The sequence below is a fragment of the Prionailurus bengalensis genome, chromosome E3, assembly GCF_016509475.1.
Source record: "Prionailurus bengalensis isolate Pbe53 chromosome E3, Fcat_Pben_1.1_paternal_pri, whole genome shotgun sequence".
NCBI classification, from domain to species: Eukaryota; Metazoa; Chordata; class Mammalia; order Carnivora; family Felidae; genus Prionailurus; species Prionailurus bengalensis.
This window is the reverse complement of record NC_057357.1, coordinates 39,475,457-39,499,735: the sequence shown is the minus strand read 5'-3', so window position 1 is coordinate 39,499,735 and position 24,279 is coordinate 39,475,457. Positions and strand designations below refer to the sequence as shown.

At 58.3% G+C, this 24,279-nt stretch overlaps 1 protein-coding gene across 9 annotated transcripts; it reads left to right on the top strand.

Annotated features, from left to right (window-relative positions):
- Nucleotides 1-204: 204 nt before the first annotated feature.
- On the top strand, nucleotides 205-24,023 carry LOC122471793 (brain-specific serine protease 4-like). 9 transcript variants are annotated; one of them, XM_043560861.1, is made up of 12 exons: nucleotides 205-364; nucleotides 1,924-2,025; nucleotides 3,296-3,499; nucleotides 4,250-8,890; nucleotides 15,052-15,153; nucleotides 17,055-17,273; nucleotides 19,787-20,031; nucleotides 20,536-20,562; nucleotides 20,902-21,073; nucleotides 21,314-21,591; nucleotides 22,745-22,902; nucleotides 23,575-24,023. In XM_043560861.1, exons 6-12 carry the CDS (start codon nucleotides 17,188-17,190, stop codon nucleotides 23,803-23,805), a joined length of 1,197 nt encoding a protein of 398 aa, XP_043416796.1. In that variant the 5' UTR covers nucleotides 205-364; nucleotides 1,924-2,025; nucleotides 3,296-3,499; nucleotides 4,250-8,890; nucleotides 15,052-15,153; nucleotides 17,055-17,187; the 3' UTR covers nucleotides 23,806-24,023. The 9 variants fall into 9 exon arrangements, with proteins under 9 accessions (XP_043416796.1, XP_043416797.1, XP_043416793.1 ...); XM_043560862.1 differs by lacking the exon at nucleotides 1,924-2,025 and having other exon boundaries at nucleotides 4,626-8,890; XM_043560858.1 differs by lacking the exon at nucleotides 1,924-2,025 and having other exon boundaries at nucleotides 4,424-8,890.
- The last annotated feature ends 256 nt before the right edge of the window (nucleotides 24,024-24,279 follow it).

Genomic DNA, 24,279 nt, shown 5'->3' with positions numbered 1-24,279 from the left:
GGGCTCGCCGGGGCGGCAGGCGCACCGCCGGGCTCCGCTCCCTCACCACGGCCGCGGGGCGGACGCCTCGGCTCCGAGCCCGGGGGGGGGGGGGGGGGGGGGGGCGGGCGGTGCGCTTTCCCTTCCGCTTAGCGCGGGTCCGGGTCCAGCCGCGCACCCAGCAGCCCCTGCGGCCGGAAGCCGGCCGGCTGCCTTCCCGGCTGCCCCCGCGCGGCGGCCGCGCTTCCGCCGGCTGGGCGTCCGGCGCGCGCCTGGTTTGTTTGAAGGGCGGCGTTTATTAGTCACCGCGCGGGGCTGCTTGTCTTTTCCCGGGTTCCGAGTCCGGCCGGATCAGTGCGGAGGGATGAGGGGCAAGAGCTTCCTCGTGAGTCACCCTGAAGCAGCAGCGCCCGGGAGATCGGGCGTCCGTACGGGGGCGGACCAGGGCCAAGCCCGGCCGGCGGGGAAGCTGGAGGCCTGGGGGCGGGAGCTTCTGCTCCCGGGGCGCAGGCCTGTGTGCGTGGCCTTGGGCAAGACATTTCGCCCTTCTCGTGCAGCACACTCTGCCGCACACGCTGCCCTAGCCCCCCTGGCCCCGAACCCTTGCTCGGGGGCCCGCAGTGCCCCCCGCTCCGGAGACGTTTAGGGCAGCGCTGCCGCCAGCCTGACCGGACGCGGCCCTCCGAGTCAAACGCTGGCTCCCTGAAAATACCGTCGAAACAGCCTGTAGCTACGACAAAACTGAGTCCGATGCTTCCTTCTCTTGTTCGGGGAGAGCAGTGTCTGAAAGGGTAGTTAGTCGAGAGGAGGTAGAGGGGCAGAGTTGGGGTGTTGAGGTTTGGGGCCAGGCTGAAGGGGGGCTTTTGGATGCAAGATTTTTCAATTAGGGTTGGGTGAGGATCGGGTCACATAGTTCAGGATGTGTGGTCCCGGTGACGTGAGGATTTCATGAGCCTCGGAGCTTCAACTGTTGCTTGATGCTACCTGTCAAAAGTTGGGGCGGTTTTCAGTGGATTTTTGTGAAGTCGGAGAGTAAGGTTATTGACACCTTTTGTTTTCCTGGGCAGGTGTTTCCTGACATCATACAATAATACAGTCAGGTTGTTTTGCCTCAGCCAGTATGAGTCACAGCCTTGTGTTGTTGGCACCCACAGAAACCCTGTATGTGGTTTGGTTGTGTGTCAAATGGGGATCATATTGCAGGGGGATGGGGAGGAGCTGGGCACGCCCGGAGAAAACCAGGGTCTCAGCCTCTGGTAGCCCAGCAGGGCTTATAAAAACGTCTGAGTCCTGAAAAACAATCCTTATCTCAAATAGGAAAAGGGAGCTCCAAATTGAAACGAATAGGTGGTTATTGATATATATATATATGTTGATATATATATATATCAATAAGCAATAGAGTAGATTTATTATTAATACCTTATTACTGTCCACAGCCAACTGCTACTCAAAGCACATAGTTAGGGGTGGTTGCATTTACCCTGTAGAGAGATGTGCACGTTCATGTGATTTGTGCCGTGTGGTCAGGGGTTCACAGCTAAGAATGCTCCAGGCTTCTCAAGATGTGAAAACATCCCTGGGGCATCTGGCTCCTGGTCTTGGTGCGTCCCTGCTCCGGTCTGTGAGCTCATTTCCTCATCTGTACAGCGGGGAAGACTGTGCTTTGGGCAGAATAAGGAGGAAGTGAGGCCATGTGTTAGCCAGCAGTTGTTGGAACTGAAGTCCACAGGATTCTAGAGCAGCGTTCGCCCTCACCGGCACGGGCTGCCCTGCACTTTGTGGGTCTAGAACAGACGGAGGGCCCATAGCAAGCAAGCTGGGAAGGAATGGGAGTGTTAACCAGTTTGGAAGAAAGCAGGAGAATGGAGGTGATATTAACCATTCTCCCAGCTCAACCTAGTTCCATCCATTTCCTGCCCTGCTCCCCACCCCACCCACCAGGACAGGTGCAGGGACCACATTAAACATATTTAACAACCAGTTTGAAACCATGAAAACAGGCTTGTGGGAGAGGCTTGGAGCCCCCCACCCCCGTCTCAACAGGTATTAATGTTTTTAATTGCTAGAGATGGTGGGGTGGGGGGGGCTATGGGAGCCGGGTATTTAGGGAAGTCCCTGTTTAACCTGTAGTTGACATTCAGTTCGGGCCCTATCAGGGCCTCCCGGCTAAAAATGTGCCTGCGTAGGAAAGTGGGGGGTCCCAGGTGTGGGGCAGGCAGAGGTGGGGGCCTGGATAGGGGGCAGATCCTGATCAGGTGAGCCTTCTGTGGTCACCAGAGCAGTGGGGTCTCCTGGTGAGAGCTGGGCTCTACCAGGGAAGCTTCAGCTTCCTGGGGCTCCTCGGCGTTTGAGGGGCGCCCTCACTAAACTTTGCTAGGTTTGCATGTCCGCCCATCTTAGACTTGGGGAACTCTTTCCCCTTTCCTGTTCCCAGCTGACACATTTCCTGTCCTCTCTCCACACCGGTGCTCCGTCTTTCACAACACCTTGCTGGTGAACTCAGCTTTGACACCCGTCCTTAGCAGCTGGAGGATTAGTTCTGCCCTTAAGGGCAAGAAAGACTGGGCCTTCCAACCCTGCCGATTCGAGGGAAAATATTTGTGTTCTATTTCTTCATGATAAAGAACAGAAAAAAAAAAAATCACTACACAGCTCTAGAAAAGTCTTTAGAAAAGAGAGGAGTGCGACAGTACATGTCAGATAAGTTTATAAGCTAGTGATTTTCCTACTAAGAATGTAACTTGAGTGCGAAGGAAAGCTGGTGAGAGCAGATAAAAAAGGGCCAGCCAGGGGCGCCTGGGTGGCACAGTCGGTTAAGCGTCCAACTTCAGCCAGGTCACGATCTCGCGGTCTGTGGGTTCGAGCCCCGCGTCGGGCTCTGGGCTGATGGCTCAGAGCCTGGAGCCTGTTTCCGATGCTGTGTCTCCCTCTCTCTCTGCCCCTCCCCCGTTCATGCTCTGTCTCTCTCTGTCCCAAAAATAAATAAACGTTGAAAAAAAAATTAAAAAAAAAAAAAAGGGCCAGCCAGATGTCCAAGGCCAGATACTCCGCTTGTTTGCTTTTGGCTTCTGTAATCTTGCTTGCCCCCACATCAGCCAGCAGCCAGGAACCGGAAGACTGATTGTACTAGTCCCACCCAACCCAGAAACACTTAGGTATAAAGGATCAGTAAAACCCGAGCCGGGTGCTCAGCTTTTGGAGGTGACTCCGCTGGGACGGCACCCGTGCGAAATAGTCTTTTTTAATTCCCTGAGTGTGTGTCGCTTGTCTTTTCCTGGACTATCTGCTGTAATATTTTTGGTGCGTTGGCCAGGAAGCCGACAGCCATGCTGGCCCCTTGAGTCACCACTGTGGGAGGCCACGGAGAGCCCACTCATCGCGGGGCCCTGTGACAAAGGAAGGTACGCCACCACCTTGACCCCGACCCTCACCAGGCCCGACAGTAGTCAGCCGCCTCTGTGTTCAAGCGGACTCCAGGGGAGTCAGAAAATTCTGCCAGGACGGGACATCGGATCGGGTGAGTGTCCCCGGGGACCCAGCACCGAGTTCGGGCCCGCCCTAGGACAGGGAAGTCCCAGGTGGAAGTCTGTAGTCTGTCTGAATGTGTGTGTGAGTGCTACACGGTCTCGGCCACGGAGCCTGAGTGGGTCCTACCCTGTGATTCCTTGACAGCCTCATACGGCTCAAGGCAGAATCAGGTCCGCCGAGGCCTGATCTGAGTCGGGTTTATACTGACCTGCCAATGTTAAGAGGCGTCTGAGTACCTGCGAGGAGAGTGGCCAGGTGGACGAAGCGACCTCTTCCCTCATGTTTGTCCTGCGACACCGCACATTGGGAGGGACCCATCTGGGATACCGGGATGGGGGGGGCGGCTCCTCAAAACCAACTGTTTTGGAATGTGTGATAAGAATTTTGAAAAGGGATTTTCAGGTGACTGTGGGGTCAGATTGACCTCCGGGAAATTACGAACCCTCTCTGAATTAGAATGGCCTGTGTTTGGTGTAGGCTGGCCCCCTGAGGGCACCCTAGGTGTCCCCCCAGTCTGAGCTGTTTATAAAGTAGTTACTTGAGACCCCAGCCACCTGGATCAATTCCCATACATCGATCAGTGGCTGGAAATAGCCCAAGTCAAGCCTCCTTGGGTTCAGTAAAGGACAGTGTAGGGTCTTAGTGGCACGGGCTGAGAAGACTTCACAACAGAAAAAAACGCCCCCGTCCTCCAAGAAAATTTAGACATCCTTCCTTTTCTGCCACCATATGCCCCCAGAGTCCCATCAGTCGAGGGAGGGGAACCTCGCCTGGCTGACAGTCCACTCCCATCGGTCTCACCCCCGCCAGCAGTCAGTCCGCCCCCACCAGGGACACCTGAACCAGTAGGAAGGTGCCGTAGGTCCACGGCTCAAGGTCCAAGGCCCCAGTGGCCATGCAGATGCCGTTGCAGGAGACGGGTCCGCAGAGAATAGGCCCCGATGGGACCCTTTCTACTACCAACGGTTCTCCACTACTGACCTCCTCACCGGGAAACACCACACTCGCCCAACTCTGAGAGGCCGCAGGCGATGATCTTCTAGAGTCCATATTCCAGTCTTAGCGCCCTGCCTGGGTCAACTGTAAGCAGCTTCTGCGTCCCCTTTTCAACACAGAAGAGCACCAGCGAATTGTCACCGAAGCCAGAAGATGGCTCCCGACTCAAGCACCAGATGGACAACTAGACGTTGAGGCCTAGGCACGGGAGGCTGTGCCCGAAGAGGAACACAGAAGTGGGAAGGGCCAGACTCGAAAGATACCGACTAGCCTTCCTCCAAGGGGTAAAAGCAGGGGCCAAACAGCCTACCAACGTGGCAAAAGTATCTGAGGTGTGTCAAAAGCCGGAAGAGAGTCCGGCTGACTTCTGTGAAAATTATGTGAAGCCTTCAGAGTTTACACTCCATCGACCCAGAAGCCCTCAAAAACCAGCACATGGTCACTGCTGCCTTTGTGGGATAGCCCCATAGTGACATTAGACAGAAGCTCCAAAAATTGGAAGGATTTGGTGGAAAGAACGCCACCGAACTATTGGAAATCGCCAACAAGGTTTTTGTAAATTGGGGCCAAGCTGCCAGAAAGGAGGCGGACGGCAGAGTGAAACAAAAGGCAGCTCTCCTGGCCGCGGCCTTGGGGCGACCACCCTCTGTGGAAGGGCACGGAAACCACAAGGGGCTCAAGAACAAAAAAGAAGGGCGCCGCTGGGATGGGGTCAACGTGTCTACTGCAAGGAATGTGGACCCTGGAAAAATGAATGGCCCCGCCGCCAAAAAGGGAAACCAAAAGCTTCTACTCCACCGAGATGCTACCAACCAGAACCTCCCGAGGCCGACCTGATCGGTATCCAGCTGGGCCCCCATGAGCCCATGGTCAAAATGAAGGTGGGGGGCCAGACAATAGACTTCATGGTCGACACAGGGGCCGAACACTCTGCGGTGACACACAGGGTGACACCTCTGTCGGGTCGAGAAGTCACCATCGTAGGAGCCACTGGGATGCAAACCTGAAGGCCATTTTGCCGTCCCTGACAGTGACCTGGGAGGTCACCAAGTAGTTCACGAATTCCTGTATCTGCCTGACTGCCCACTGACACTGTTAGGTAGAGACCTCCTAGCCAAGATGGGCGCACAAATAGCCTTCACCTTGGATGCACGGACACGACAGCACCTAAATGAAAAGGCCCAACCCCTGGTTTTGTCCCTGACGATTCCACGGGAAGAGGAATGGAGATTATATACTTCCCCTCCCGGGGAGCCAACTGTGGCCCCCGAGCTAGAAGCTGAATTCCCTTCAGTTTGGGCAGAAGGAACCCCCCTCTCATCTGCAAAAACCCACCCTCCCCAATATTAATTGACCTAAAGCCTGGGGCCCAGCCTGTCAAAATATGCCCATATGTGATCTCATGGGCGGCACGCCTGGGGATCCAGACACTCTTAGACAGGCTACTCAAATGGGGACTGGGAAGACGATGCCAGTCCCCGTGGAATACGCCCCTGCTGCCCGTGAAAAAGCCCGGGACAGATGATCACCGCCCTGTGCAGGACCCAAGAGCCGTAAATGGAGCAGTCGTCAGGCTGCGTTCAGCATTGCCCCACCCGTATGCTCTGCTAGGACTCATACCCTCTGAGGCAGGATGTTTCACGTGTCTCGATTTAAAGGACACCTTCTTCTGTCTCCAGCGAGCGCCTAATAGCCAACCCCTATTTGCCTTTGGATGGGAAAACCCTACCACAGGAGGAAACGAACAATTCACTTGGACTAGACGGCCGCAAGGATTAAAAAATCCACCAGCCTTATTCAGTGGGGCACTGGCATCTGACGTAGCCAGGTTCCTGGGACGGGACCTAGGATGTGTCCTCCTCCAGTACGTGGACAACCTCCTGCCAGCCAGTCCCAGGCGGACCCAGTGCTGAGAGGGAACCAGGGCCCCCCTCAGGCCTCTAGCAGAGGTGGGATACCGGGTGTCAAAGAAAAAGGCACAGATTTGCCCATAGGAAGTTAAATATTTGGGCTTCAAAATTACTCAAGGCAAATGGATGCTGCGAGCCGAAAGGAAACAGGCAGTCTGTGCCATCTGGTTCCCACTCCTCGCTAGCAGGTCCAGGAGTTCCTGGGAGCAGCAGGATTCTGTCGGATATGGATCCCAGGGTTCTCGGAGTTGGCCGGACCTCTCTATGAGGCACCAAAGGGGGAAGAAAGGGCACCCCTTTTCTGGGGCCCTCATCAAGAAAAGGTATTTCAAAACCGTAAAAACAAACCTCGCAGAGGCCCCGGCCCTGGGACCTCCAGATGTATCACGAGATTTCAGTCTGTTCGTACGTGAGAGCAGTGGGGTGGCCCTGGGGGTTCTCACCCAGGACTTTGGAGCTTGACAAAGACCAGTGGCATATCTTTCAAAGCAGATTAACTCAGCTGTGGGAGGACGGCCACCCTGTCTGAGGGCCCTGGCAGCCACCGCACTTGTGATCAAGGAAGCAGGCACACTCATGTTGGGGCAAGACCTAAGCTCTGAGGTTCCCCGTGCTGTTATTACCGTGATAGATGCCGGAGGGCAACACTGGCTAACACGTGCTCGGATGAGAGTATCAGGGACCGCTGTGTGGTCCCACGAATCAGATCGGAAGCCGCAGAAACTAAACCCTGCCACTTTCTCGCCTGCAGTGGCAGGGCCCCCAGAGCATGATTGTCTAGGGGTCCTTGATGGAGTCTTTTCCAGCCGACCTGACCTATCAGACAGAGCCTTACAAAATCCTAATCTCACCCTGTATACCGACGGCAGCAGCTTCATGAACACAGGTTACGCAGGAGTCTCTGATTTCGAGGTCACAGAAGCAGAGGCCCTTCCACAAGGACGACCAGCTCAAAGAGCAGAACCGTGGGCCCTAATGAGAGCGCTAGAACTCAGGAAGGACAGACAGGCCAACAGACACGCTGACTTGCGCCATGCCCTTGCCACTCTATCTGCACGTGAGGCCCTACACAAGGAGAACGGACTTTTGACCACAGGAGGAAAAGAAAGAAAAAATCGGGAAGAAATCCTAAAACTACTGAGGGCAGTCTGGGAACCGAGGGAGGTAGCAGTCATCCACTGCAGGGGCACCAAAGGGGAAAGGACTCCGTGTCGGACGGTAACTGACAGGTGGACGCCGCAGCTAAACAGGCAGCGGGAGAATGAACGGCACCCTCGAAAATCACGCTGGCCCCGGAGCTGCCAGCTTCCCCAAGGTACACGATCCAAGAGACGAAATGGGCACAGCAGGAAACAGGAGGCCAGACGGAAGGGTGGTGGGTACTTGCGGACCAAAGAATCTGTGTACTGGAGCCGCTAGCCCGCCAGGTGGTTCCCCAGCAGCCTGAGCTCCCCCACCCGGGAAGAACCGCCCTTGAAACCTTATCGGGCTGTTACTATGTAATCGCTCGGCTCCCGTCCTTCTGTGCCTTGGTCTCTCAACGCTGCCTCCTCTGTGCTCAAACTAACACCAGACGAGGCCCCACTGGACCCGTGGGAATCCATTGCTGCGGCCAGGCACCCTTCAAAGATTTGGAGGTAGGCTTTACCGAAATGAGAACCGGCGGAGGATACGAATTTCTTCTATTCATCTGCACGTTTCCGGGCTGGGCGGAGGCCTACCCCACACGCACCGAAAAGGCAAGAGTAGTAACCAAGGGCTTGCTCAGGGATATCATCCCCAGACGTGGAATGCCGTGAACCGTGGGCTCAGACGGCGGCCCGGCTTTTGTGGCCGAGGTGATGCCTAAAGTATCCTTGGGCGTCCGATAGAACTTACACGCAGCCTACCAGCCCGAGTTCAGAGAAAGTGGAACGTATGGAACCGGACCCTTAAATCAGCCATGGCAAAACTGCGTCAGGAAACTAATTTGCCAGACATACGACCTCTATCTAGCTCTTCTCCAAATACGCTGTACACCCCGGGCAAAAATCGGATCCTCCCCATTCGATACCCTCTCTGGAAGATCCCCTCCACTAGTCAAATTCAAGGGGGACCTGACAGAACTAGGGAAACAAGAATTAGGGAAAACTATTTGGGATACATACATGGTGACGGACAGGATACCTATTTCCCGTGGGATAGCTGTACATCCCACAAACCTGGGGATCCGGTTTGGAGTAAAGATAAGAAAAGGAAACCACTTAAACCTACCTGGAAGGAACCCTATTTCGTTGTGCTAACCACGCCCACGGCCCTCAAGGTCGCAGGACTAACCGCCTGGATCCACCATTCTCGAGTAAAGGCGGCCCGCCCGTCGCCTGACAACCACTTGGAATGGAAAGGAACTTCGCGAGCCAGAACAGTCCTCTACAGACCACCCTTAAGAGCACAGCGCCGATAAGCGGCCTGCAGCCGACCCCTGAGGGCTCTGGGTAAGCAGAAGCTTGAGGAAATCACCAAGCGACTTCAGTGACCTACGGCACGTCGTTCTCGAATTTCCCTGTCATCCCCTGCCCGTTTCTTTTGCCATACTTGTCGCCATGCTGTCTGCTTAGGGCTGACCCAAGTTACTCCACAGACGGGCGCCTCAGTCACTGACTCCTGTTAGCCTCCCTCTGCTCACTAGTGTCAGGATGCCTCGTTCTCCTTAGGTGTGCACGATCTGAGTTGTGATAGATGTCCTCTGCACGTTGTTCTCTGCCTTTAGAACCGTCGCCCAGCCCGGGAAGGGCTGGCCCTGTCTCCCGTCCCCGTGGCGCATATCCCTGTTCCTAACCTGCTCAGAAAGAGTCTGCTCGCTCCCGCCATGCAGATGTGTGACCTGTCACTCCCGGCCTGTCCCCCAAGGCCCGAAGAGCCACTCTGTGCTCCCCACCACTGGACCCCATCTGTCGTCATGAGGGCCAAACTTCTGTAACAGACGCACGGGGTTGCACTGCCTGCTACCCCACTCGGCCTCCTACAGAGGCCACTCCTTTCCCTGTGCCCTTCCCGACTCCTGCTCCAACCCTCCGGTCCACAGAGGTCAAACGACACTACCACGTGTCCCTGTGCCACCGTGTACCCCCACGTGCCGGACAGATGTTATACCAGGAGGGTCACTCCCTGTACCAGAAGCAGGAAAACTTATTGGACGGGAAAAATGAAAATGAAACGTTACTGGGGGCTGCCTGATCCAACCTGCCCTGATGTTCCCTGTGCCTGTTGGGTCATCCTCCGTGGGAACATAAATCAGGCAGACCACTTGTCTTAGATCCCCGACTGGACCAGATGTTAAACACAGCTCATCGCCTCCTCAGTGCTACCAATCCTGCCGGCTCTGCTTGTCCGCGGGACCCACCCGTTAGGCAGCTAGTCCGATAACACAGGCCCCTGTAAATGTTACCCTGCTACCAAAAGACCCAGAACCCTGCACGGTGAGACCTGTACCAACTGGAGTCGAACTGCCCCCAGTGGCTCCCAGTTGCCTGACAGACAAGAGGGGAACAGAGCCATTTGGCATTCTGACCATTGGCCAGTGCAACCAAACTCTTGACAGTCAGGAGCTCAGTCATCTTCCTACGAGCCAAGCCTGGTGTCGACCCCTCCCAGGGCTTCTCTTTATCTGTGGGACGGACGCCTCCCTATGTCTGCCAGCTGGCTGGACGGGCACTGTACCCTGGCCTTCCTCCTCGTAAGATAAACGTTCCCAACAATCAGTCTCTTAGAGTACCCGTGGCAGCATATACTCGCTCAAAAAGAGCCACCCAAGTCATCCCCCTGCTGATTGCCTTAGGGATGCGGCAGGGGTGGGCACTGGAGTAGGAGGAACCGTGTCCTCACCCACCTACTGCCATGAATTGTCCAGGGACCGAACAGACGGCACAGAACGGGTTATCGAACCTCTGGTGGTGTTACAAGCCCAAGTAGACTCCCTAGCAGCGGTAGTCTTACGGAACAGAAGAGGGCTGGGCCTCCCACTGCTGAAAGGGGAGGACTGTGTCTCTTCCTGAACAAAGACTGCTGCTTCTGTGTCAGCCAATCAGGGACAGTCGGAGGTATGGTCCACAGGTTAAGGGAGCGAATCACCAAACGAGGCAGGAACAGTTCCTCCTGGAACTGTTGGAGGAACATGTAGAATTGGGCATCCTGGCTCCTCCCTTAGCTGGTCCTCTCCTGGTGCTTGTCACAGCCCTCCTGTTTGGTCCTTGTGTTCTTACTACGCTAACCAGGTTTGTTTCCTCCCGCCTGGAAGCTGTAACACTCCAGATGGACCGTTCTAGCTGTCACTACTCTCCTTTGGATGGCGAAGAACCCTGGCTGTCACTTTCCTCCCCTCGACATCCGTGTCCAGCAGGAAGAAGCCAGAACGGCCTTTGCCCCTCCCCCTGTGGCAGCAAAGGGCCCTCTGGCCCCCACAAACTGATTTTCTCCAAGCCTGCTACAGCAGCTTGAGAATCAAGAGCGGGGAATGAGAAGGAAAATTGGTGAGAGCAGATAAAAAAGGGCCAGCCAGGTGTCCGAGGCCGGATTCTCTCCCTGTATGCTTGTGGCTTCTGTAATCTTGCCCCTTATGGCAGCCAGCAGCCAGGAACCAGAAGCTTGACTGTCCTAGTCCCGCCCAACCCGGAAGCACATATGTATAAAGGGTCAGTAAAACCCGAGTCCGGGTGCTCAGCCTTTGGAGGTGACTCCGCTGGGCCAGCACCAGTGCGAAATAAACAGTCTTTTCTGTCCCCGAGTGTGTATCGCTGGTCTCTTCCTGGGCGCCGGGTTCTTGCTGTAACATGAGGAACTGATGAGAGATGTTTCTTAAGGATTTGTGAACAAGGTGGTTGACGGAAGCATCATATGCAACAGTAAAAAGAATGAATATCCAGTATCAGAGGACAGGCCTTGGGTCACTTACACAATGGAATGTTATATCGTATTAGTAATCATATTATGGATGAATAGTTTACGGACATGGGCGATACCAAAATGTGTTACATTTAATAAGCGGATTGGGGCACCTGGGTGGCTCAGTTGGTTGAGCATCCGAATTCATTTTGGCTCAGATCGTGATTCCAGGGTCGGGAGATCGAGCCCCACATCGGGGTCTGTGCTCAGTGTGGAGCCTGCTTGAGATTCTCTCTCTCTCCCCCCTCCCCCTGTCCCCTCTCCCCCCTCTCCCTTCTCCCCTCTCCCCTCTCCTGCCCCTACCCAGCTTGTGCTCACTGGTTTGAGCACTCTCTCTCTAAAATAATAAAGGTAAAAAGCAGATTAAAATAATGTAGTAGTATGATAGAAATAATACAGAAAGGGAAAAACAGAATTTGTAACCTGCTTTATTAAGTACAAATTTGTAAACTGTTTGATTTCATTAATTCATTCAACAAAATACACTGACAATGTAACAGTAACAGGTTAAAAATGTAATTTACAGCGCGCCTGACTGGCCTGATGGAGGGTGCAACTCTTGATCTCAGGGTTGTGGGTTTGAGACCCACATTGGGTCTCTTTATTTATTCATTTATGTATTTTGGTTTCAGGGGTAGAGTTCGGTGATTCATCCCAACGGGTGCCCTCCTTAATCCCCATCACCTGTTTAGCCCATCCCCTACCCACCTCCCTCCTTCAACCCTCAGTTTGTTCTGTCTTTAAGAGTCTCTTATGGTTTGTTTCCCTCTCTTTTTTCTTGTTCTTTCCCCCGGCCACGTGTTCATCTGTTTTGTTTGTTACATTTCACATACGAGTGAAATTATACGGTATTTGTCTTTCTCTGACTTACTTAGCGTAATACACTGTAGTCCCATCCACGTCATTGGGAATGGCAGGGTTTCATTTTTTTTTTTTGTCAAAATAGTATTTATTTATTTGTAAGTGTTTATTTTGAGAGAGAGGGAGAGGGAGTGCGAGGGCCTGAACAGGGAAGGGCAGAGAGAGAGGGAGAGAATCCCACACTGTCAGCACAGAACTCCACGCAGGGTTTGGTCCCATGACCGTCAGATCGTGACCTGAGCTGAAGTCAAGAGTTGGATGCTCAACCACCTGAGCCACCCAGGTGCCTCAAGGTGTCATTCTTTGGGATGGCTGAGTAATATTCCATCGTGTATATCTCACATCTTTATCTATTTATCAGTCAATGGACATTTGGGCTCTTTTCATAGCTCAGCTGCTGTCGAACAGCCTCGCTCTCCATTGGCAAATTAAAAAAATTTTTTTTTCAACGTTTATTTATTTTTGGGACAGAGAGAGACAGAGCATGAACGGGGGAGGGGCAGAGAGAGAGGGAGACACAGAATCCGAAACAGGCTCCAGGCTCTGAGCCATCAGCCCAGAGCCTGATGCAGGGCTCGAACTCCCGGACCGCGAGATCGTGACCTGGCTGAAGTCGGACGCTTAACCGACTGCGCCACCCAGGCGCCCCTCCTTTGGCAAATTTAAAACGAGAGCGGGAATGAGGGTGCGGGAAGAGAGAAGTAGGGTCATTCAAGTAGTTGTCTAGCTCACCCAGAGCTTTAGACAAGGGGAGCGGCCCGGCCCCTTGTCTAGTTGTTAACTAGTAGGTTTGTGTTGCGGCTCCTGGCGGTATGTTTGTTCCAGACGGATGTCTTTGAAATGGACGCTTCTGCGACCCTAAGCTTCGTGTCAGGGACTCGTGTTACAAATACACAGGCTGGCCTCTGCCCCCAGTGCCTGACCCTGGGCTCCTTAATCCCTTGGAATTTCCTGGGTGGCCGGAGTGTCTTCTAGTTTGAAGAGGCGGCTCTTGGTGGGCTCCGGATAGCTCCCGGGCGAAGGCTGGTCACTAGAAAGACCAAACCGTGATTAGAAGCTTGCAACCTCCAGCGCCGTCCTCCAGGGGGCGCAGAGGGGCTGGAGATGGAGTTGAGCACCAGTCACGCCCACGTGATGGGTCTCCATGAACATCCCTAAGGTGTGGGGATCCAAGGCCTTCCAGGTTGGTGAACACATCCACATACCGGGAGAGTGGCGCGCCCCCACGCCACGACACGGTGGCTCCCGTGTTCGGGATCCTTCCTGGCTTTGCCCCGTGCCCCCCTCATCTGGCTGTTCCCTGGATCCTTTATTACATAATAAACTGGTAAACATAAGTGTTCCCTTGAGTTCTCTGAGCGATCCTAGCAAATTCTTGAACCCGAGGAGGGGATCCTGGGAGTCCTGGATTTGTAGCCAGGTCGGGCAGAAGTGTGGGTGATGAGGACCTACCGCCTGGGGTTGGCGTCTCTGAAGTGGGGGGATCTCATGGGGCCGAGCCCTGGCCCTGTGGGGTCTGTGCTAACTCCAGTTGGCGTCTGCATTGAGTGAAATTGGAGGACACCCAGCTGGTGTCCACAGAAAAGGAGAATTGCTTGATGAACAAAATCCTACATAGCCAGGACCAGACAGCACTTTGCGTCTACAGACAGCTGGTTTTTCCTCTCCAGTTGGATGTGGGCGGGAGGCACGGGGCGAGTCAGGGACGGTCCTAGCCATGCGGCTGGAGCGCCCAGGGGGATGGTGCCGTTCTCTAAGATGGGGACCCCGGGGGTCGGGGCTCCAGGGAATCTCAAGGTCCCCTACTTGTCCTCAGCACCCAGACTTGGGCTGTGGCAGGCTGCCTCGTGTCTCACCAGGCGCGCTGGGCCTCCCTTCACCCCAGCCCCTAACCCGGATGGGTGTCCCCATCCCAGCCACCGACCTAGGCCCTAGAGCTGTGTGTCCTCCTGGCTGGAGAAACCACACTGACTTACCCAGAAGCCATCAGTCAGCCGTAACCAGCAGCCACGCACTGCCCCGGGGGGTGAGGGGGAGGAGGAACGTAGTCGGAGGTGGCTCTCCACCCCGCGGGGGAGGCCGGGGCTGGTTTTCTGTGCTTCCTCTGCGCAGTCATGATGTGGCTACGCGGGTCACCTGGGGGGCTAGTCACGCCTTGGTAGGAAACCCCCAAAGGAAGGGCTAGGAGCACCTGTTAGTCCCAGCTCTGTTACTGGATCTTGTGCAGCATTCACTTCCTTTCCATGAGTCCTTGGCCATGACTTCTGACCTCGAGACTGAGGTCCTGCCCTCTCTTCTTGGGCCATGAGTCACTCCTACATCACCACGAGTACTGGAAGCTGCCCAGCCTGGCGATGGGCACCCAGCGAGTCAGCTCAGCCAGCTTGCCCGTTGCCCTCTGTCCTCCTTCCCAGCAGGCTCCTCTGGGCCCGGCCCTCCCCAGCCCAGAGCTCCCCTCTGCTTCCTGGTGGCGGAGAAGTGCCCAGCCCTTCTCGGCTGGTCTCGGTCTCGATGTCGTGGTCAGAACAGGTTCCAGTGGGTCCCAGGTGGGAGGGGGAGGGATGCCGGAGTGCTGGGGAGTCCGGCTCTATTATGAGCTGGTCAGGTGGTGGATGACGCTCAGGGACATGCAGGGCAGAACTTCACAGTGGGCCGTCCGGGGGCGGGGGAAGGCCTGTTTTGTGGCCTTTGGTGGTATGTCCATTGTCCCGTCGTGCACGGCTGGTCTCAGGACACTGCTGTGATGTGAGCTCTTGCCAACTTCCCACCAGCTTCACCATCAGCTCCTGCTAGCCAATCGGAGTCCTTGTTAACACATCCCCGTGGTAAACGTGCAATTGTTTTTTTTAAATAGGCTCCGTGTTCAACGTGAGACTTGAACTCGGGACCCTGAGATCAAGAGTCACACGCTCTACAGACTGAGCCAGCCAGGCGCCCCAAACATGCTATTTTAAAGGTAAGCAGGCAAAGCAGAGGGGGTTCCAAGTTTACCTGTGACCAACTCTTACCCACTAGGCCAAGTTCTTGTGCATGGAGAAGGGGGGCAGTGGAGGGGTTTTCCACCAACCAGAGAAGCCGTGTGTAGCCTGGGAAGTTGGGAGTGGAGGTGAGGGGTTCTGGCCCCCAGGGTGGGCCGTCCAGTGACGTTTCTGCAGGAGGACTGACCACCTTCCTCCCCGGAGAGTCCCAGCCCAGGCCGATGGGTTATTTTTCCGTGAGAACCATAGGAGTCAATAGGGGAAAACGGGGTCAGCTCTAAGAAATCCAGCGTACGGCCAGCTTTCCTGAAGGAGGGATAGGTTGTGGATAAATCCGGACTGAGGAGGCTGTGAGGAAAATGTGGGGCCCGGGGTGTGGGAGCTGGGCTCGGGTGAGGTGGGGCTCCGAGTGGGACCTGGGACCTGGGATCTGAGACGGGGTTGGAGCCACTTTGGACCTAAGTCTCCAAGAGGCAGGGAGCCCTGTGTGAGAGCTAGGAGAGTTCGGGAGTGTGATTAGACCAGGGGAAGGGCATCCCCAGTGATGAAGCCGCGGTCAGTGAGCAGTGTCCTTGAGTGTCCCCAGGGCCTCATTAGTGCCCAGAAGACCTCGCCCGCAGACCAGCACAGCCTGACGCTGCTCACGGGGCCCTGGGCGCCTCGCGACCACCAGCCCTTCAACCCGAGCAGCCCTTGCTCCCTCGGTCGGTGGTGGCAGGCAGGGCGGGGCCAACCAGTGCTCCTCACAGATGGATAAACTGAGGCCGGGCTTGGAGGAAGGAGCCGTGTTCGGCCGGCCCCTTGGGGCGCTCCGCTGGCTCGCGTGAGGGCGGCTGGCACAGCCAGCCCACGGCCGGGGAGACCGGGGCACGGGCGGTGTCGCCGGATGGGCTCGGGTGGGCGGAGCCACATGCAGCTGGGGGGCCACTCCGACCCGGGGGGCCCACGGGTGCCGCCACTTCCGGCGTTCACGAAAGAGGACATTCAGATTTTCTCCCCCGTTCCTTCATGTGGAGAATACGCCCGATTTGCCGTGGTGACCATCCCGAAGCGCCCGCATGGGTCCGAGGCGTTGACCACCTGCTTCAGCTGCACAACTTTCCAGCTTCCCCGAGGACTCTGCCCCCGCCCCCACCCCCACTTCCTGTCTCTGGACTTGCACTTGAGGGACCTCGTGGAAGTGGAACCCTGCAGTATCTATCCCTTTGCGCCTGGCCCTTCACCGAGTGTGACGTCCGCCAGCTCAGCCGCGCTGTAGCCGGTGTGGTAGCAGGTGTGCGGCAGTCCGTCCTTTCTGTGGCTGAATGACGTGTCTCACTGGGTGGAGGGACCACGGCTTGCTTACCCCTTCGCCCACTGATGGACATTTGGCTGTTTCCTCTCTGGGGCTCCCGTGCCTAGTGCTGCCGTGAACGTGCGTGCCGGTCCTGCTTGGGCGGGCACCCGGGGGCAGGCCAGGTGCCACCCAGCACCCGCCGTGAGAGCTGTCAGCCCCCTCCCCACACCCCCCAGGGCCCCTGGTGGTCCGGCGGCCTCTGCCCCTGTGCCCATGAGCTGGTTGATCCCTGGCCCTGGAACGGCCTCCCCACTTCTCCTGTCCCCGTTTCGTCCCCTGCACAGGGAGGCCCACTGGGTGGGGTCGGGCCCCCTCGCTCCCCGTGCCTGTCCTCTGCCCCAGCTCGGATCTGCTGTCCCACCCGGCAGACCCTTTGCTCGCACCTTCCCCGGGGCCGGAATGACCTCTGACTACACCTGGAAGACTCAGCTGGAGAGACCACCATCCTCCCTGCCCCCGTCCCCCTCCCGGTTTGGTTTCCCTGTGACTCTCTCATCCGTCAGACTAAACGACTGATGGATGGTGTTTCTCTCTCTCCTCCAGCGTCCCCAGCGTGCGGGCAGGGGCGGTCTTCGGTCTGCTCACCGCTGTGTCTCCAGCACGCCCGGGTGTGAAATGGCGTTGGTGTGCCACTTCTTCGGGCTGAGCCCCGCCAGCCCCAGCTGCCACTCGTGCGATGCGTCCGCAGCCCTCTCCGTCCTGCACAGCTCGCTGCAAATCATCGGTGGCCCTGCGATGGTGTGACAGGCACTGGGTGGCAGGGTGGGTGGCAGGGTGGGCACCTGGTGCCCAGGCGAGGACATGCCCAGCCGGCACTGCTGGTGTGGCTGCAGCATCCAGTAGGCGCTCCGTAAATGTCTCCAATGGATGTCAAGTCACGCCGGGGCCCCCACTCTCTGGGAACTGGGGATCCGGTCTCTGGGGCCCTTGCTGAGCCCTGGTGCCCGACAGCCTTCACTGCCTTCTCAGGTCTTCCTGTGGCTCCTACCGGGTCCTTCTCCTGGAGGCCCTCTACCTGGCCACCCTTTTTGGGGACCAGTGACATCTCAGGACACGTGTCTGTCCCTCGGGTGACCTCGGCAGTGGCCCAGTTCTCAGGAAACGTAATAGGACACTGGGGAGGCTGCATTCTGGGACAGCTGGTCCCTGGCACAATCCTCCCGACACCTTGCCACGCTTGTTTATTCATTCAGCAAACACCCACTGAGACCCGGAGTGCACCAGGGCCATCCTAGATCTCCAGGGTGTGCTGGGCCACCTGACACTGCCCCTCCCCTCGGGGCGGGGGGGTCACAGCTCCCAGCACCCAGCCTCTCGTGGCCCTCCAGGGGCCCTGCCCGCCTCCGTGCTTCCCCACACCCCCTCCCCCGTGCTGAGACTCCTTCACCATCATCACTTGCTCACCTGCCTCCCACCCCCGGGGAGATGCCTGCTGCCCGAGGGTAGGACCTGTGTCTTATCTGTGGTGCCCCAGTGCCCAGCATGGGATCTGACATACAGCCGTGGCCCAATAAATGCTTGTCGAGTGAGCCGGGGAGGCCAACCACCTTGGTTTCGGGAAGGCAGCGGTTTGGGGGAGCCTGGGGCTAGCCGTGGAGTAGAGACGGCCCAGGGTGGTGAGCAGGTGGCGGGGTGGGGGGGCACCCACAGAGCCTGCCCTTCACCTTTGCTGCTTGGCATGGGTGTTCTCTGGCAGCTCCCTGCCCCCGGTCCTGGGACAGAATAATGCATCAGCTGGGGGCTGTTCGGGGCTCCTGCACCCCCATCCTTGGCTTGTATTGGGGCGGGATGGGACAGGGGGCTCGCCCTGATGAGAGGGGGCGTCTGGCTGTAGTTTAGCTCCGAGTTGCCTCCTGCCCTTCTAGCCGAAGCCGGAAGGGGGCAGTAAAACACACCAGCGATCCCTTGTGGCTCCGGGGAGGTGGTCGGCTGCAGGCTCCTGCCACCTGTCAAAGCCCCAGGGTCTGAGCGGGGACAGCACAGGGGTCACCCCTACCCCCAGGCTGTGGGGGAGGAGCATGTTGGCCAAGCCGGGGCGCTCCAGAAAGGCTGAGGCGGTCTGCCCAGCGGGATGCGCCGAGTGTCTGCCTGGAGGGCCCCCAGCTCCTGCCAGCACCCTGTCCTGCGCCCCAGCCCGGCTTCCTCTCTTCTCTGAGCCCCCTTGCCCGCCCCTGCCCGCCTCTGCACGCCTCTCCACTGCTCCTACTTGCCCTCCGGGTCTCCGCTTTCTGGGCGGTCTTCACCTGCAGCCCCGGCAGCGTCAGGTGCCTCCCCGGGCCCTTGAGGCCCCAGCCCACCCCCCTCCGCTCCTAGGACCCTGGGTGAAAACCATCCATCCCCTGGATCAAGATCCCTCGGGATCTACCGGGTCTGGTCCAGTCTCCCGCCTCCAGATTGGGGTTCAAATCCGGCTCTACCTGTCACCACGAGCCTGCTCGCCCCCAGCCTCAGTTTCCTCAGCTTCAGAGCGGGGACAGTGAGGGAATTTGAGGAGGAGGGTGTGGCGAGGCGGGGCACCTGGTACACTCTCCTCCCGCTGTGTCTCCCACCCCTTCCCAGTGCGAGGTTTGTTGATCGTGTGAATGAGAGGACGAATACGCAGTGGGTCTAGGACCGGAATCCGTCTGCCCTCCTTCTGGGGTTGGGGGACCCCGGGGCAGCACCCACCTGGGCTCCCTGCTCCTGCATAGCCCAGCTGCCCTTTGACCCTTAGGCGTGCAGGGGCCGGGCCGGGCTGTGGGAGACGGTACCCCAGCCCTTCCCAGGCAGCCACGTCAGTCGGCCACCTGGGCACCTGCCTGGGTTTCCCCGAAGTCCAGGTGAGGGGTGAGTTGTTGGGCACCCGAGTGACAGGACCCACATGACAGGTGGCCACTGGGGGCCTGATTCATGGCTTTCTGGGAAGTGGGTTAACGGAATCCCAGGGCCCAGGGCCTGGTCAGGCCTCCTGGCTGAGTCACCGTGGCCCCTGGAGGAAGGAGCCGTTACTGAGCCTCTGGGCAGCCCCGTGTTCCCAAGGCCCCGGGACCTCCCCACGACCTCACACCCTAAGTCTTCCCTTCCCCACACAAACTGGGGACCATCCCAGTCAGTGTCAAGGCCACTGGCCTGCACCACTGGGCCTGGGTCCTGCTCCTCCAGGGGCCAGATACTGGGCCTATAGCTGGAGCCCAGGTCCTGGGCCCCCAAACCAGTCCACTGCTGGTGGGGGGTGGTAGGGATCTCAGCCAGAGCCCCCACCTGGGCCCCCTTAACGGCCCATTTCCTCCCCACAGTCCCGCCCCACCTGTGACCTACAGCCTGGGGTGGCCAGACCGAGCCACTCACTCACTCGGGGGACTGGTCCAACGGCATTCCACCTCCCAGGATAAAACCTGGGGTGACCTGTGGGGAGCTCTGCACACAGCTCTCCCAGCCGCGCCCGCGCCCCCACCGGCCATGGTGGTTTCCAGAATTCCCCCGGCCCTGGGTGGAGGCTGTCTCAGGATCCTAACCCCCCTTCTGCTTCTGGCTTCTGCAGGTGAGTCCTGAGGCCCCTCTGCGCCTCCCTCCTCTGTCCCCCAGGGCCACCCCCTCCCCTCCCCCTACTCAGCACTGGCCCTCCGGGCCCTGCCGGGACCCAGTCTCCCCCTCCCCCTCGTGCTCGTCCCGTGGCTGCCAGCAGAGGACTGCAAGGAGGCTGCAGTCCACCGCCTCCTCTTCCCTCCCGGCTCTTGGGACCCTGAGTGTCGTTACAGGCCTCAGGCTCAGGGGTTGAGAGGGTCTCGGGCCGGGGCAGGTGTGCGCTCCCCCTCTCTCACCCACCCCCACCCCCACCCCGTGAGAGGTGTCAGGCAGGTGGGATGGAGTCCTGGCTCAGGTTGCCCGACAGGAAGCTGGTGGGAGGTTAGGGCCCCGGCTTAGGGCCGAGCCTGAGGCTTCCGTCAGCCCTGCCCAGGCTCCGGGAAATGCCCCGCCCTGGAGAGACACCCCGGGCACCGGGGCTCCTCTCTGCTGGCCTGACCCTTCCTTCTCTTGCCCTCAGCCTCCCTCCGTGCTGCCAGGATACCTGGTGAGTTGGGGGGGCCCTGGGGGAGGGCTTGAGGGGAGGGGCTGCATCTGGGTCTGTCTGTGGGGTAAGCAGATCAGAAGGGGGCGGTGGGGCCAGAGGGGAGTCCAGCGGGAGAGGAAGGCAGGCAGCAAAGAAGGCCCAGGAGGCAGAGCAGAGACTCTGACTCGGAGGGGAGGGGCCCAGGCAGCGGGGGGAGCACCAGCAGATGAGGGGAGACGGGCGGCCAGCTCGTGGGGAGGGAGAGGAAGAGAAGGGCCGGGGAACGAATGGTGTGGGGCGTGGGCAGGGTAGGATCGTTGTGCCCCTTGGATGACAGAAAATGTGACCCTCGTCCGCCAGCACCCCCAGCTTGTGGGAGGCCCCAGCGGCTGAACCGGATCGTGGGCGGCGAGGACAGCACTGATGCCGAGTGGCCCTGGGTCGTGAGCATCCAGAAGAACGGAACCCACCACTGTGCAGGCTCCCTGCTCACCAGCCGCTGGGTGGTCACTGCTGCCCACTGCTTCAAGGGGTGTGCACGACCGGTCCCCTCCACTTGATGCCCCAGGTTTCCTGCCCCGGACCTGGTTCTCCCCACTCGGCACCAGCCCCCGGGTCTTTGTCTGGCCTTGGGGCCTCTCATAGAGGAGAGCGAGCCTGCTTCTGTTTTGGGGCCTTCAAACGCATGTGGTCCCCCAGACACTCCCTGCCTGACCCTTTCCCACCATCCCTGGTTCCTGGCTGACCCCACCCCCTTTCCTGTTTCCCCCAGCAACCTGAACAAGCCGTCCCAATTCTCTGTGCTGCTGGGGGCCTGGCAGCTGGAGAACCCTGGCCCCAGGTCCCAGCAGGTGGGTATCGCCTGGGTGCAGTCCCACCCCGTGTATTCCTGGAAAGAGGGCTCCCGTGCAGACATCGCCCTGGTGCGTCTGGAGCACGCCATCCACTTCTCTGAGCGAATCCTGCCCATCTGCCTGCCTGACTCCTCCGTCCGTCTCCCTCCAAACACCCGCTGCTGGATTGCAGGCTGGGGGAGTATCCGTGATGGAGGTGCGGCTTTTCCCCTGCCACGTGGCCAGGGGGTGGATGGGGACAGAGGGTGGCAGACGCTCAGAGACACAGGTACAGTGGGCAGCAAAGGTCGGAGCCAGAGGCATAGCAGAAGGACAAAGACAGACTCTTCTTGTGACGACAGGGACGGAAGAAAAAGTGAGCTGCGATCCAGAGGTGTGAAGTCCCAGAAACCTAGGTGGACAATTTTAGGTCCTTTCTAGTTAAAGAGTATCTTGGCTATGTTCTGAGGGAACAACAGCCAGATCAACGAGGCTATTAAGTGATCTAGGAAAGGCTGGAAGGAGGCCTGTATGGGGCCTGGCTGAGTACATGAATGTAAAACAGCCCTGAGATTCCAAAGTGGGAACAGGCACCCCCTGGTGGCATCATGCCATAATTGCAGGCAAAATTCCCAGAAGGAAGTAGGCTCCATAATTGGACAATATAATTGTCAGACCAAGTCTGGAGGTCTGGAAAACATCATCTAGAGACACAAGGCAGATAAAGTAAGAGGCAGAGAAGCAGAAAAAGGTAGGTGGGTAAATAGATAATGGGGGTGATAGAATAGAAAGATAATGAGTAAGCAAAAAGTGTCAGAAAAATGGGATTTTAACCAGATTCCAAAAGAAATCAAGGGAAATGACACCAGGTGTCTGGCAATCCCACTGAGTCTGAGGTTGCAGACAGCCTCCCCATCGTCATCCTGCAGGGCTCTTTTGAGAACTGGAGTTATGAGCTGGGGAGGGTCTACAGACCAACCCTAGGGCCTGCAGTCCCCCTAGGGTGTGGGGGATTCCTCGAGTTCCAGTAACGTTCAACATTAGGGGATCGTTTACTGCACCCTTCCTCTGTGGCAGTCCACTTCCTCTGCTGGAGACAGTAGTGCTTGGGGCAGGACAAGCTGGGACCAGCAGTTCTAACCGTTTTGTGGGCATCAGGGACTCGTTAAAGATTCAGAGTCTCACGCGGCTCGTTCACGTTCGGACCCAGTAGGTCCAGAGGTGCGCGGTCTCGGAATTTGGGTTTTCCGCAGGCATTTGGGAGTCTGACGGAGTTGATCCATTAACCTTTGAGACTTGCCTCTGAGGGAGAACGGAGGGGCAGCAAAGAGAGGGCTTTCCAAGCCTGACCCTGTCCTCCCTGCCCCCAGTGCCCCTGCCCCACCCCCAGACCCTGCAGAAACTGGAGGTTCCCATCATAGACTCGGAAGTCTGCAGCCGCCTCTACTGGCGGGGCGCTGGGCAGGGAGCCATCACCGAGGACATGCTGTGCGCTGGCTATCTGGAGGGGCGGCGGGACGCCTGTCTGGTGAGCACCTGAGTTTTCCCACTTTTGTCCCGCTGAGCTCCACCGCTGCCCTCCCCGCCCGCCCCCCCCCCCCCCATCAGCTGAGACCTGTAAGTGCCCCTGGACACCTGCAGAACCCGGCCTCTGCTTGGCTCAGTCATCTGTCTGTTCGGCCACGTGGCCACGCACCAAATGTGTACTGAGCGTCTTGGGCGGGCCAGACCCCACTCTCTGGGAGCCTGCCTTCTCCTCGGGGGGTTCCCATGCCCTGGTCCCCACCAGCTCCGTCACCATGGTGGAGGGCGGCAGGCTGGTAGAATGGTAGCACCCAGGCTTGGACGCTGGAGGGTCCTGGTTGCAATTCCTGGTCTGCTGCCCACGGATGCCAGTCTGGGCAAGCCAGGGCTTCCCTCTGAGCCTCGGTTTCCTCATCTGTAAGGCAAGCAACGGTACTCCCTGGCTTGGGGGCTGTGAGGGTCAAGGTCTGGCACAAAGTGCTTCTCACCAGAAGCGAGCCCGGAGGCCTGTCCAGCTTAGCCCTCCCGGCCCTGCTGGAGTCGCAGTACCATGGGGGGGGGGGTGTGCCCCCTTGACCCTCACCCCAGGGAGCCGTCCGTCCCCCCACTGTGTAGGGTCCTGGGCTCTGCCCAGCCCTGACCCGCGTGGGTCCCTAACTTTCCCCCCTCTCCGCAGGGTGACTCGGGGGGCCCCCTGATGTGCCAGGTCGAGGGCACCTGGCTGCTGGCGGGCATCATCAGCTGGGGCGAGGGCTGTGCCGAGCGCAACCGGCCCGGCGTCTACATCAGCCTGGCCGCCCACCGCTCCTGGGTGATGAGGATCGTGCAAGGGGTGCAGCTCCGCGGGCACTCACAGGGGAGGGGGACCGCAGGGGAAGGCGCGCCCTCCCCGAGGGGCCCGCGTTAGGGACCTGGGGAGACGCGGCGGCCACGCCGTTGTAAGTAAGCCATCTGCCTCCGGGGGGCGCCCGCGTGCCGGCACCGAGCGGCCTCGCAGCCCGCCCCGCCCGCGCGAGCGCCTCTGTGTGTGTGTATATACATGTTAATAATTTTTACAGTTATTTGTACCCCGCCCTCATATCTTATTTATACCTCCAATTTCAATAAATTATTTATTCCCCCGTTGCTGTTTTTCTAGGTATGACATTGGGAAGCAGGGTACGCTTGGGGTTAAAATGGGTGCAGGTCGGGATGAGTTTGGTCGCCTGGCCAGGGACCCAGGTGTCCTGTCCACCTGCGTTTCAGTGTTCTGACCCCTGGCCTCTGCACTTCCTTTCTGTGTCCCCCTCCCACCAGGAAGAAAGGAGGCGGGAGGCCAGCAGACTGGGAGACCGGCTCCGCCAGTGGAAAGGGGTGCTGGCCGGCGGGGGGGGGGGGGGGG

Excerpts from the sequence above, each read along its gene's own strand:
- LOC122471793 (XM_043560857.1), top strand. The coding sequence starts at position 17,188 with ATGCGTCCGCAGCCCTCTCCGTCCTGCACAGCTCGCTGCAAATCATCG. Across the intron at positions 20,032-20,535 it reads TCTGCTTCTGGCTTCTGCAG|CCTCCCTCCGTGCTGCCAGG; the intron begins GTGAGTCCTGAG and ends TCTTGCCCTCAG. Across the intron at positions 21,592-22,744 it reads GGGGAGTATCCGTGATGGAG|TGCCCCTGCCCCACCCCCAG; the intron begins GTGCGGCTTTTC and ends CCCTGCCCCCAG.